The following is a 13,578-nucleotide window of genomic DNA, read 5'->3' as shown; positions in this document are numbered from 1 at the left end:
CTTGTTATAGGTGATTCAGGATACTGACTCCAGTACTCACCGATATGGTTTCGCAATCGGAACAACTCTATGTAAAAGGAAAGAAGTGTGAGACAGCTTTGGAGCAACTTCGCTGATTCACAACACTACATAACAGGTTCTCACTCCGCGTGTGTCTCGCGCTGGATGACGCTCGCGCTGAGCGGAAGAGACACCATTTGCTAAGCGGGGATGTTTCATTTTCATCCTTAACACATACATTTTAAACAACAAACTACGGAGTGTGTTTTGGACATTATTTAACCTTTTAAAAGACGAATAGAATAACAACATTTCTTACTCCAAGTTTTAGGGGTGCTGAGCTTCTTTTTAGGGGTGCTGAAGGGGCTAGCAACGCCCATGCACACAGGTACAGTAGGTGGCGGTAGAGAGAGAGAGAGAGAGAGACAGAGAGAGAGAGAGAGAGAGAGAGAGAGAGAGAGAGACACAGAGAGAGAGAGAGAGAGAGAGAGAGAGAGAGAGACCCCAGTTGATTCTTCCGGCTGCCGAACGTCTCCAGGTGCTTGTACACATTATTCATCACGTGCGATACATTAAACCATGTTTATTTCTTAAGCGGGTTTTTGTTTGTCTTACGAACTTTTCTCGTCCATTTAAGTACGTGACCTCGAGCACACATGGGATCATTTTTAAAGGGACAACAGTAGAAACTGTCATGAATTACTCTTCCTCTAGTTGTTGCAAACCTGGATCATTGTGTTGTTTTGTTTACCAACATGTTGAGCACAAGTAGACAACACGTTTAACACTGTAAAGAAGTCAGAATCCACACATGTTGAAAATAACTCTTGAGATTGAATGTGTGTTGTGTTTTGACAGACAGACATGTGGCTGCGAGTCCAGAAGCTCTTGAGATTGAATGTTTGTGGTCACGTGTGTGTGAGACATGTGAAGAGCAGAACACATCTGCCCGTCCTCACTCTCTTCACTAAGGTACATGAAACGTTCAGCTGGTCATTGAGATGTGACATCCGTGATGGTTCCTCTCTCTTTCTCTTGTTGTCTGTTTTCAGCATCCGTGTCCTCTGTGTGATGAAGCGAAGGAAATACTTGAGCCGTATAAACACAGGGTGAGAGAACCACGTCTGACTATTGTTTGATGTTTGTTTGTTTCTAATTCTTTGGTGTTTGTTTGGTTTTAGTTTGAGTTGCAGGAGGTTGACATCAGTCTGCCGGGGAACAGCGTTTGGATGGACAGATACAGATATGACATCCCTGTCTTTCATTTAAACGGACAGTTCCTCATGATGCATCGGGTCAACACAACTCTTCTAGAAAGAGCTCTGGAGAAAGCAAGTGTGTGATAATCATGTCTGTGTGTTCATGCGTCACATTCTGTCTGTAGGGACTGTAATGGGATGATAACATGAAATAAAGGAGGTCCATATGGTGCAGTCTGACTAGTTTTGTGTGTGCTTGGCACTCTCCGGTCTTGTGGTCCTCCTCCAAGTCCACACTTGACGTCACGAAGTGCAGACCTATAGGGCACTGTACACAAGGGTACATGGGAGCGCATTTTGGGGATAGACTTGAGGTCATCACGCCGGAAAGAGCAAGCGATGCTTTGAAGTAGTTCTCACAGTACTTTGATATCATCTGCTGATCAGTCTGCGCTGCGTGAAGTCGATCACACTGCTGTCCCATTTTTGTTATGTTGGACCGGAGCTGCCGGTTTGACCAGTTCTGCATTTCATATGGTGTTTAGAAATCCACCTTCTTGTATTTATCTATTTGGACACACAAAACTTAATGAGATAATGTGTTTTTAAAGGGATACTTCTCCCAAAAATGGAAATACTGTCTTCATTTCCTCATCTCGAGTTGTTCCAAATCGGTTTAAATGTCTTTGTTCTGATGAATACAGAGAAAGATATTTGGAAGAATGCTCGTAACCAGACAGATCTCAACACCCATTGAGTCCCATAGTAGGAGAAAACAATGGTAGTCAAAAGTGCCCAGAACTGTGTGCTGTCCTACAATCTTCAAAAGAATTCTTTTGTGTTCAACAGACCAACACTGTCTACAGACTCTGCACCGTACGTACACGTACACGCTGTTGTTTAATGTAGCCATTCAAAAAATATGTAGCTTCATTAATTCTCAAGATCTGCAGACACCTTCCAGTAAATCAATCACAATGACCTCACTATTTTCTAACACATTAAAAATCTTTAACCAATAAAGTAACGAAACAGAAACCCAAAACACATTCAATCAACATTTTATTTGATTCCTTTAGATATAAAGCATGCATGTGACAATCCACAACTCTTCAAGTCAAACAGCGTAAGGCTATAGTGTTTGTTAGATAGTAACAGAAGATGCTGAACAAATACAATTTCAGCAATATGTATAAAAACTGACAATACAGTACTGACTCTTGAGGAGATTTCTGAGATCAATGTGATCCTCTCTGCTACAAAAAACAAAACTTCTCTTCTGCAGAAATGAAATCTGCCTGCGGTTTACACCCAAGATTACACCATAAACATGTGTGTGTGTGTACAAACATAATAAACAAGTGTCTGCCGGAAATGTTCACATCTGACGTTCACTGCTGAAGACACATTCAGGTCTGTCTGTGAATGCGTAGTGAATTACTTTAAATAAAATACTTCTTTCCAACGGCCATGCAAACATCTACAATCTATCATCTGACATGAGTTTTCACTAAAAACTACAGTTTCTTATAAAACCTGTTTGTTTATAAAGCGACCTAAAACACTGCTTATAAAATGGATATAAACATGATAAAAAAAGAGGTTAGTCACAGAATCTGACGTAAAAGCACTCTCACACTTAAACTAAAGCAACATGTGCGTCCTTCAATTGAAACCGATACACAACAATTCAAACCCAAAAGGTTTTACAAGCATAAAATCAAAGGTAAGAAACAAAACATTTCACTCTGTAAATAGAAACACGCGGGTCGGATGGAGCAGAGGTTCATCACATGATCAGACAGCCTCTCTTAGCTGTGTGTGGATCTCCCTGTGAAAACATAACACACTTCAGAACCTTCAGCAACACAACACAACAAAACACTGATTTCTGTGGTCAAACCTGCTGGTGAAAGAGACGCTCCTCAATGAGTTCATCCTCATCATCCTCATCCTCATCCTCCTGCTCGGCTGCAGTTTTGAACACTGTGCTTCTCACTGCCACCTCCTGGAAAACAATCACGCATCACAACTGATCCTGGACAAATGATACACACACACACACACACACACACACAGCACTGAAGAAACAGTCTCACCTCTCCGTCTGAGCTGATCAGAAGCACTTTAATGTTCTCACCGGTTCCCCACGACTTCTGATTCTTCCAGATCAGATCAGTAGGAGGATTGGAGCTCACGCCCGAATCAGACGCCCAGATCTGATGATGAAAATCAATAATTCATCCCACAGCAGAGCCACAAATCTTCAGAAATATGACGAGACTTGTCATCTTCACGGGATTCAGATGAATGGAGATGAGAAAACGTACCGTCACTTTCTGTCCTGCTTTCAGGATGTATTTGGCAGTGAACTTGTATGTGACGCTGACATCAGCGATGATTCTGCTGAGCTGAAATCCTGCCATGGGCTGATCCTGGGACAGTTAATCAGTCAAATCAGTGCAATGACAACAGATGCAATAGAAACAACACGGCTAACAGAGAAGCGTGTAAATGTGAAGAGAACGACGCACCTGATCAGAGGTGTTGTGTAAACGGATGAATTTGCCGTCCACATCGAGCTCATCGATGCAGACGCTCCCGGTGGCGGATGCTGAATGAGCGATGCTGACACTACTGCTCGCCTCCGACTCCTCCACGTCCACACGCTTTCTCTTTCCACGCGTGGTGCGGACGCTGCGGCTGGAGGAGGCGCGAGACACCGTCACACGAGACGAGGGGCTGGGAGACAGTTTCAGCCTGACAGACGGGCAGAGACGAGACTGAGGTTATATTATATCAGAGAGTGTGTGTGTGTGAATGAGAAGCGTGCATCACCTCTCCTCCTCTCCCTCCAGTAGTTTGCGGTAAGCGTTGATCTCCATGTCCAGAGCCAGCTTCACATCCAGCAGCTGTTCATACTCATCCAGCTGCTTCTGCATCTTCGCTCTGACGTCTGCGATCTCTCGCTCCTTTTCTGACAGTGACCTGCGACTCAAATCTTTCTCACGATTCAGAGCTTCTTCCAGTTCTCGGATGCGATCCTGCCAACCACGAGCCTGAAACACATCATCACAGACTTTCAGCTCCTCTTTAACTCAGTCTCCAGCTCAACAGTGTTTACAACGCCTGTGCACACCATCAACTACATAGAAGAGATGTGATGAAAAAGCACTGAATAACCAGGATACTAACACACCTTACACAGGTAAACCACACATACACGGTGAACACATGCACGCTTATTGCTTTTGCACACACGCACCTCTACAACAACAACAACAACATTTAAAGAAACTATTTCAGTAAGTGTGAAATTGTGGAGGGATGTTGAGGATGTGAAACTACTGCTAACAGAAGAGATGAGATGGAAGGTGTTAAGAATATGACTGAACTGAACAGCTCGCCATTTCAGAAAGTCTGAGGATGAAGTTAAAAATGCTGCTCGAGGACTTGAAAAGCGTCCTGGAGATGACTACATGCCTCATCTGAGAGCTCAGTTGTATCGATGTTGGGGAAAACACTATCAACATTCGTTTCCTCTATAACACAAAAAAAACTCTGGATTGCTGTTGCAATCCTGTGACAACTAGAAGCATAAAGCGGCACTGGAGTCATCATGATACAGAACAAACAGACAGAGATCACATCTTTAAACGGTCTTTCATCAGGTTTAAGGACTGTCAGAACAAACACGACATCTTCTCATCAAACACACAAGCACTGCTCAAATCAGTTCTGTTGACTGTACCTCTTTCTGAAGATGAGCCATCTGAGACGACAGATTCTCAACCCTCAGTGTGGACTCGCGGAGTTCCTCACGAGCTACACTGGCTGAAGAAGAGTTGATCTCTGAACACAGACGCACATTCTCCAGCTGAAACACACACAGAGATGGTCATGTAAAGAGGAAGGAAACGCAGCGCTTTCTTCACACACACGTCACGGTGTGAGCGTCACCTTGGCCATGTATGTCTGTTCCATCTCGTCTTTATAGAGTTTGACCTGCTGATCTTGTTGTTGTCTCATGTCAGTGAGAGCCTGAGCCAGTTTAAACTCAAACTCCATCTGACGACCAGAGTCCACCTCCACCAGACGACTCTCATGTCTGTGTCGAGTCTCCTTCAGCTCCTGCACACACAACATGACAACTGTTCCTGTGCTCATCATCACTGTGTGCTGCGCTACAGCGTGTGTGTGTCTATCTGACCTCTTCAAACATGTTCTTTCTGAAGTCCAGATCCTCAGACAGACTCTGACAGCGATTTTCCAGATCCACACGCAGTAAAGTTTCATCTGACAGCTGCTTCTTACTGGAACTCAAACTCTTCTCCAGCTGAACACAACACAAGTGAATGGAACACCTGTAATGCTGTCAGTGCTAACACATCACATCTGAAACGGATCTGTCCACAGAAAAATATATATAATCCCATAGCTTCACAATATATATTTTAATGTTTGTGTAACTTTGATACATTGTTACAGCTCTATAAGAAAGGAGATCAAAGCAGTATATTGTGCTGCACTAAATATTGTCATGTGACTCGTGCTGTACATGTAACATCTGTGGTGTGAGGGCGTTGAGTTGGGTTAGTTGTGCGTGTTTGTACCTCTTGAACGTGAAGTTGCAGATCAGCTAGTGTTTTCTCCAGAGTTGTTCTCTCAAACGCTGCCGTGATCAAAGCCGCTTCTTTAGTGTTTAACAGAGCTTCAACTTCCTTCACACGAGCCTGAGAGCTGCTCACGTCAGATTCCTTCTTCACAAAACTGAAACGCATCATCATCATCATCATCACACATCCCAGAACATCACATCACGTTTGTGTCTGTCTTCCGTTTTTTCACTTTTTTGGTTTTGACTTGCACAACTTTATACGCTTTGCTTATAGTCAATGTTTTCTTGTACAGCTGCTTTGTAACAATGGAAACTGTAAAAAGGTCTTTATGAATGAAGTTGACTTGACTATCTGTCACACACACGCACGCACGCGCACGCACACGCACGTCGCTGGGGAGAATCCCAGTTAAAGCACTGGAGTCTGTTATGAAGCACTGCGTCATTCATTCATTCATTCATTACTACAGTATTAGTTCTGTGTAGGAAAACTATAGTGACCACAGACTTTATCATCACAAGAATACCCCATCGATTTAAAGTGTGCACAGCATGTCACCAATACAGAGACAACACACTGTGTTCTAGCACACACACACACACACACACACACACACACTCCGTTAACATTCACAGGTGCATGATGGTCATGAAGACAGCTGCACGTGTTCATTACTGAACAAGAACTACTCTCACAGAGCTCGTGACATGTGTTAACTCAAACACACACGTGCTATAAAACACGTCACCTGCCTGTCGCTGTCAATCAAACACGCGCCTGTAAAATACTCACTCGTGCATCAGCTGCTCGTGCTCGCTGCGGATCTTGCCGAGTTCAATTTGCAGCCGCGCGCGCTCCCGCGCGGTGTCATCCAGCGACCGGCGCGCGTCCGCAAGCTCGGTCTCGTAGAGCGCTTTGAGTGCGGTGATCTCGCGACTGCGCAGCTGCTCGTGCTCGCTGATCTGCAGCTGCAGCACGCTGTTATCGGACTCGAGACTGCGCACGGTGTCGATGTAAGTAGCGAGTCGATCGTTGAGCTGCTGCAGATCCTCCTTCTCCTGCCGCCTGGAGATCCGCGCCGGGCTCAGAGGAGACGCCGGACCGCGGGACCGCTGAGCGATCGGAGTCGCGCTCGCCATCTTTCAGTCGTCACTGGAAATCTGCTCGACGCGATCCGTTAGAAACGATCATTCAGCCCGAATCTGATCTACGTTAGAAACGCGCTCGAGAGCCGACGCGTCGCGTGTGACAATGACTGAACAAATATGGCCGGTCGACACTGGCACGTGACCGCAGACCGCAAATGAGCGTCCGCCACGTCATCGGACGGGTTCACCCGAGCGGATGAGACTAAATTCAAACGGTGAAATAAATCACGCGCTGAAACTTAATCGGCGCACGTGAGCCCGCAGACAACGCCGTTAAAACCCGCGCGCGCGTTCACGTCATGAGTTTATTTTGTTCATATACAATCAACGTTCATACACTTAACATTCCGCTTCCCCTGCGATAATGAACCAGACCTTGACAGACACGTGTCGGTGTCTCACGACACTTACCGCCATTAACGCTGAAGCGAAGTGTAGATGATCACACGACGACAGAACAGATCGAGTGATACACACACACACACACACGTGTAATAGTGCAACTCTTGATTTGTTCTGCAGTCACACAACACATCAACCACCTCGACTACATGTTTAATGCTTTAAAACATGTCAAGGAATATCAACTTTTATTTATCGGACGCGTGAGCAAATATATAATATTTGTCTGCAAAAAATTGAAAACGAATCAAACAAAAGAATTTATTACATTTGATCAAACACACTGTTGTTTAACAGGCAAAACCTCCTGTAGAAAATCTGTACAATCGTCACAAAATGAAACATGACAACATATTACTCCTCAGAGCGATGCTAAAGACCCGACGTGTTAGAAGACCTCCAGATCAGTGGAGTTGTATACGACAGGGTTGTCCTCCGTTCCCTCAGACGGGGTCTCCTCCAGCGACACCAGGGCCTCTTCGGTGTCACTAGCAAATGTTTCTCGTGACCCGTCGTCGTGTTCTTGGAGATCGAGTGTGTTGATGGCCTGCTTCATCTTCTTTACTACGATGTTCCTCCGTCGCTTCTTGGCAGCTTTTTTGCTGGTGTACACCTTCTGGTTCTCCTCATAGAAGATGTCCTGTATGATGAGAACAGACACACAAAAAACATGAACCCCACATTTAATAATACATTACAATCTGTGTGAACGCTGCCTCAGCCGTCACTTTCAGGGTCGATGACAGCTGCTGTAGTGATGTATGACCTTCATCACATAAGCTCCACTAAAGCCACAGTCACACCTGATTTTTCATCCATTGACTTGCGCAGACCGGAACAATATTTCACACTTAGCTGACCTGTGCATTCACGTCACGTGAGACCAACAGCAGATCACAGCGTGACCTCTTGATACTGAAATGTAAAAGATGGAGGAATCGCTTCAGCCCATTTTTGCTGCACACACTTCACATCCCCTGTGCATAACACTAACAACAGTGTGCGTAAACAAGGGCCAATGATATTTAAATGTGTATTCTTCATTCTGATTGGTCAATAGCTGTGCTTTATTCACGATACGACACAGCTATGACCGCTTCACCTAACCATTCTGTGCATACGCCCCCTTAGAAACGTAACTGAAATATTCTATTGCGGTTTACAGACGATTCTTTTTCCCAGCGGAAGGAAAGCCTTACAGTGACAGTTCACTCAAAAGAGAAAATTCTGTCATCATTTACTCACGCTCTTGTTATTTCAAACCTGTGCGACTTTCTTTGGCAACACACAAAGGAAGATATTTTGAAGAAAGTTTGTCACTGAACCACACCGGAGCCCGTTCACTTCTAAACCAATGCAAGTCAATGTGTTCAGTTGACAACATTCTTCTTTATTCCTGTTCTGCAGAAGAAACAAATGCATACAGGTTTGTAATGACAAGATGCCGAGTAAATGATGACAGAATTTTAACAGAAAGTTGCATTGATACTTATTTTTCAGCTTTAATATTATAAAAGCAACAATGTACTCGAAGCTGGTGCTTTATCATGAATAAATCACTCTGCTTCACCTGGTGTCTAACAACGCCCCTCAGCCGTGACTTTCCCAAATAAGCCCATCCTCTCGTACCTTATTGCTTACATAAACATTATCTAAAGCACATGTGCGCAACAAATCAACATCAATTTCTTTTAAAGGTATAGTTCTTATACACTCTTCTCAAGCTTCTTAGGGACACATTACAACATCTGTTGACTCATGTTGTAAATTTCAAGTTTCGTGAAAAGATATAACTCCTTTGTGAAGTTTTAGATCTTTGCCATTTCACTGTGGGCATGTGTCCTTTTGAAGTTTGAGAAGGCGGTCAAAATCCACCCCCACTGTAACCAGAAAACCCTTAACAACATCAAAGTGAAAAAAGCAGAGGATGAGTACAGAATGACATTCCTGAATAGAAGTGTACACATGCACATCTTCTTGTGCTTTTTTATGTTTACTTTATTTCTACTGAAGTCAAAGTAAATCCATGAGAGCAGACGTCAATGTGCCAAAATGACAAACCTTCAGATGGCTGTCCAAGATGCTGGGTGTGTTCTTCAGTAAGTTCAAATAAACTCCACCGGGTGTGCGTCTCCTGCTGCCATCCTGCAGTAAACACACACACGTCTGTGTTAAAAGAGCCCAAACCATACGAGTGTGTGTGTCTAGAGAAGCACATACCATGGTGTAGAGACCTCCGTTCTGCTCGATGGTGGCCGTCTCTGACAGCAGCTCGATGGCTTTCTTTACTCCTATGACTCTCACCACTCGCTCGATTAAATCTTTCTTGGGCTCCCTCAGTCTTTAACACAGAAACAAGGATTAAAAGATGAATCATGGAGGACACGCACATCCCCTATCACGTAGAATGAAATCTGTATTATCGTCACAGTATTTTCTGCATTTAATGCTGAAAACAATTACTGCTGGGCTTCAAATCCCCGTCTGCCTGGTTTTCTAAAACAGCCTGGGATGATTTGTTAATGTCTCCAACATCACATGAACTACATGTTCAAACGTGAACTCAATTGTTTGATGTAAATGAGTAAGATGTGAGCACCTGTGGGCTATCTCATCTACCACTCTGCCTTCAGCATCGTCTTGTGTAAGCTCGTATCGACCCTTAAAGTCCATTTCGGCTCGCACGCCCAGTCGTTCCTTGGCCGGACGTTTTCTTTTGGGACAGCTGGGGTTTGTTTGGGCTTCTCCTCGCTGCTGCATGTAGGTCTCCATCTGCACGTCCAGCATGCTCTTCACACCCTCCTCCTCCTCCTCGCGCTCTTTCTCCATCATCTTGCGGGCCAGGATGTAGTTGTACGTCTCGCTCTGACGACTGCTCATGCTGACGCCTCCCTCCATTACCATGATGCCCAGCTCGGCCGCCACCGCCTCCTGGCTCTGCTCCTGCACCACTGAGCCCCAGATGTTGTTCACCTTGCGAGCGAAAGGCCCGGCTTCGGTTCGGCCTCTGGCGACAGGAGCCGAAGCGCTGGAACATTTGCGGCGTTTCTCCCTCCAAAGCACGGCATCATCATCAGAGTCTGATTCGCTGTCGCTGGAGTCGGTGTTGATGGAGTTACGGTACCCCGAGACGGATGCAGCGCTCACGGCGGGAGCTTTGCTCTTCAACGATGACACCTGTAAAAGCAACACAGCCGTGATCTTTCACAACTTACAGAACATCGTCTTTATTTATCAATGTCAAAAGGTTTAACGTTAGTGAATTCTGCTCTTCTGGAAACAAGCCCTTTGCAAGTGCAAGTGTGATCGCTATATATTGTGATATCTGTGTTATTTGATTTAGCAGATAGTTTGTTTAACCAACACATATTAATGTGAGAGTCTGGGGAATACACTCAGGTAATTCTCTGTTTTAAGACGTTGACAATTTATAGAAAATAATTCTTATATCTTATATATAAAAAAACCTTAACAGTAACAGAGAAGAGCACTAAGAGCCTGAGCACTCAAATTTGAGGGTCTTGCTGTGAAGATGCAGGACCCTCCAGGGAAAGTCTGGAAACTAAACAAACCAACAACAGAAATGTAATTGAATGTAACAGCGAGTGTAGATAAAGGACTGTGTGTGTGTGTGTGTGTGTGTTAAACAAAACGATGACTGCAGCTTCGCCTCTCACTAAATCCTTGGTGTTTCGGGTCTTACAAAACTTTTACCCGCACGCTAACTAAACCTAACCTAACTCTAACCATCTAAACTACCTCTGATTGTTCACCTTGTCAAAAACACGGTTGCGTGATGACGTCAGACTCGAAACATCAAGGTTTTCTCGAGAGCCCTGCAACAGCATCAGCGATACGTCAGTCAGGTTTGGATTCAAAGATATCGCACACATGATGTAACCGAAGAGCTCTAACTAACGACATATCAGACATTTCACCTGCACGCGCTTCTCGTCATCAGACTCCAGCTCTCCATCCTCCAGATCATCCATTCTGTCTCCATCACCCGCCATTTCTTCCTGACGGAAATAGTGCGCGCTTACTTCCTGAAGCGTCATCGTCCTGAACTCTGATTGGACACAAGAAACTGGGCCCGACCGTAAAACTTTAATTTTTTATTTGCATTGTGTTTCAGAAATTCAAAGATATGAAAACAACAATTAACCTACGAAACAAAAGTGACTTCTAAAAGCTCAAATTCTTCAACCAATTTAAATCATTTTCTTACAACTTTCGATTTAATTTTACTTCAAGATTTACAATAAAAACAAAATTATTTTTGAAAATCCACAACAACGGTTTTGTTTTAAGGCACTTACACTTATGAATATATAATTTCCCCAAAATAAAGATTTTATTAAGCTAAAATCCAATTGGTAAAGTATATCATTTTTAGAAAAGGCCAACAGATCAATCAATTGTTTTAGCTACTCATACAAATCAGACCAAAAAGCTTATTTAAAAAATGGTCCTGTTGTTTCAATATCTGAATCTAACCCTTAAGATCAATCTTAACACTATATCTCAGAAATTATAAGGAAGGATATCATTATAAACTTTCTACATCCTTGGCTTTGGGAGGTATAGGAAAGGAAAGATACATGGTTCTTATTTTATTAATAGAGCTCTTTAAAAAAAGCTGAATCACATTATTTAGATTACTCTGAGTTGGAGTTGAGTTTATCAGGAGTTAGTAAATTCGTATTAGTTTGTTTGGAAAACTATCCCTAATAAATTCCTTCCCATTTATTTGTAAAGATGGTAAATCCATATGTAAAACTTCTCAGAAATACCTGTTAAGAATAGTCTTAGGCTTTGACTGAAGTGTCAATGAAGTGCTTCTCTGAGATTATAAGACTTTTATAAAGAATCTAAAAGCAACTTTCAGTACGGCTTTAGACTGGTTCTGAAGTTCTGAGCGCGGGCCTCATGCATCTACGTCAGTTTCCCACGTGAACACTCCAGGAGACGCCTCCCTTGAGCATCAGAACACGTTCCCCTGAGTGGTAAAACACGCAGCACAATGGTTGAGGAGAAACAAAGAATCTGGGACCCCTTTAAAGCCACACAGCCCTTGAGGATGCATGAATGTTTTTTTGTTTTGTTATTTAGTGTATTTCCCTGAGTAGTTTCACAAATTCTTAACTACATCACAGAGAAATGTGTGGGTACGGCCCTACGTGAGAAAAGGATGTGTGTCATGAATATATCACAAAAAAGCTGTAATTTCATGTGCTGTTGGGGGCCCCCCTAGTGCTGGTGAGGCCCTAAGTAACTTCTTAGTTTGCTTATTTCCACCTCAGTTTTGTTGTGCATTAAACATTATGCATTAATACCAGAGTGTTAATCATTATATTTATAAACATTATTATAATGGTGGCTACTTAGAGACATTAAAGCCCTACACATACCCCTACTTTACCCTAAACCTTTGGAAAGGGAGGGGTGAGGGGTGGAGTGAGCGGTTGCTTGCAATTCGCAGACGCTATATATTACTGACTGGACCTTTAAATTAAGAGAAAAAGTCTTGAAACACACCGATTGTTCATTACGCTAGTGAAATCGGTACATACTTAAAGACAAGCGCCCTTATTCATAAAAAATCTTTGTGCATATAGTTGCTCCTAGTGACAAAATACTTAGAAATGTGAGTGTTTCCCCTTAAAATTACAGAAAAGATCCTAGTAAAGCAAACAGTCATTCATAACATTTAAAAGAGCTCTTAAGGCCAAGCTCTTTAGGAGTAGCGAGAAGGACTTTTAAGAGACTTTCTATAGCAGCAGAGAAATGGACGAAACACGAAAAGTGAGTTGAAATGTGTTGCAATGGATGACAGTTTCCATATTACTTTTAAGGTTTATCTGAATTAGTTTTTTTGTGTGTGTTCAACTTTTGTTTATCTTGGTTTTGGTTCTCAAGGTTGGACTACTGCAATGCTCTCCTTGCTGGTCTTCCTGCAAAAGCTATCAAACCACTTCAGCTGGTTCAAAACACAGCAGCACGCCTCATCTTCCAACAGCCCAAAAAGGCTCATGTGACACCCCTTTTCATCTCACTGGATCTGCGCCGGCATACTTTCACACCCTACTACACTCCTACACCCCATCAAGAACCTTCACACCCTCCTACACTCCTACACCCCATCAAGAACCTTCACACCCTACTACACTCCTACACCCCATGAAGAACCTTCACACTCTACTACACTCC

The 13,578-nt window shown here is 43.4% G+C and overlaps 3 protein-coding genes across 5 annotated transcripts; 1 reads left to right on the top strand and 2 right to left on the bottom strand.

Annotated features, from left to right (window-relative positions):
- The first annotated feature begins 3 nt into the window (after nucleotides 1-3).
- cUnh5orf63 (chromosome Un C5orf63 homolog) lies at nucleotides 4-1,434 on the top strand. Its single transcript, XM_079449299.1, has 4 exons — nucleotides 4-538; nucleotides 859-972; nucleotides 1,053-1,109; nucleotides 1,182-1,434. Exons 2-4 carry the CDS (start codon nucleotides 865-867, stop codon nucleotides 1,341-1,343), a joined length of 327 nt encoding a protein of 108 aa, XP_079305425.1. The 5' UTR covers nucleotides 4-538; nucleotides 859-864; the 3' UTR covers nucleotides 1,344-1,434.
- An 810-nt stretch (nucleotides 1,435-2,244) lies between these two features.
- On the bottom strand, nucleotides 2,245-7,592 carry lmnb1 (lamin B1). Its single transcript, XM_079448268.1, has 11 exons — nucleotides 6,611-7,592; nucleotides 5,813-5,969; nucleotides 5,410-5,535; nucleotides 5,160-5,330; nucleotides 4,951-5,076; nucleotides 4,038-4,258; nucleotides 3,734-3,959; nucleotides 3,530-3,634; nucleotides 3,299-3,418; nucleotides 3,103-3,207; nucleotides 2,245-3,030 (listed from the first exon to the last, which is right to left on the bottom strand). Exons 1-11 carry the CDS (start codon nucleotides 6,955-6,957, stop codon nucleotides 2,989-2,991), a joined length of 1,746 nt encoding a protein of 581 aa, XP_079304394.1. The 5' UTR covers nucleotides 6,958-7,592; the 3' UTR covers nucleotides 2,245-2,988.
- Nucleotides 7,139-11,450, bottom strand: phax (phosphorylated adaptor for RNA export; the record flags this gene model as incomplete). 3 transcript variants are annotated; one of them, XM_079448269.1, is made up of 6 exons in its annotated part: nucleotides 7,186-8,008; nucleotides 9,430-9,513; nucleotides 9,589-9,709; nucleotides 9,968-10,545; nucleotides 11,142-11,204; nucleotides 11,307-11,443. In XM_079448269.1, 6 exons carry the CDS (start codon nucleotides 11,424-11,426, stop codon nucleotides 7,757-7,759), a joined length of 1,218 nt encoding a protein of 405 aa, XP_079304395.1. In that variant the 3' UTR covers nucleotides 7,186-7,756. The 3 variants fall into 3 exon arrangements, with proteins under 3 accessions (XP_079304396.1, XP_079304395.1, XP_079304397.1); XM_079448271.1 differs by having other exon boundaries at nucleotides 7,618-9,264; nucleotides 11,307-11,381; XM_079448270.1 differs by lacking the exon at nucleotides 11,142-11,204 and having other exon boundaries at nucleotides 7,139-8,008; nucleotides 11,307-11,450.
- Between the last annotated feature and the right edge of the window lie 2,128 nt (nucleotides 11,451-13,578).

The sequence above is a fragment of the Barbatula barbatula genome (assembly GCF_947034865.1).
Source record: "Barbatula barbatula genome assembly, chromosome: 24".
Taxonomy (NCBI): Eukaryota; Metazoa; Chordata; class Actinopteri; order Cypriniformes; family Nemacheilidae; genus Barbatula; species Barbatula barbatula.
Note: the sequence above shows the minus strand (reverse complement) of the source record. Positions and strands in the feature narration are given on the sequence as shown.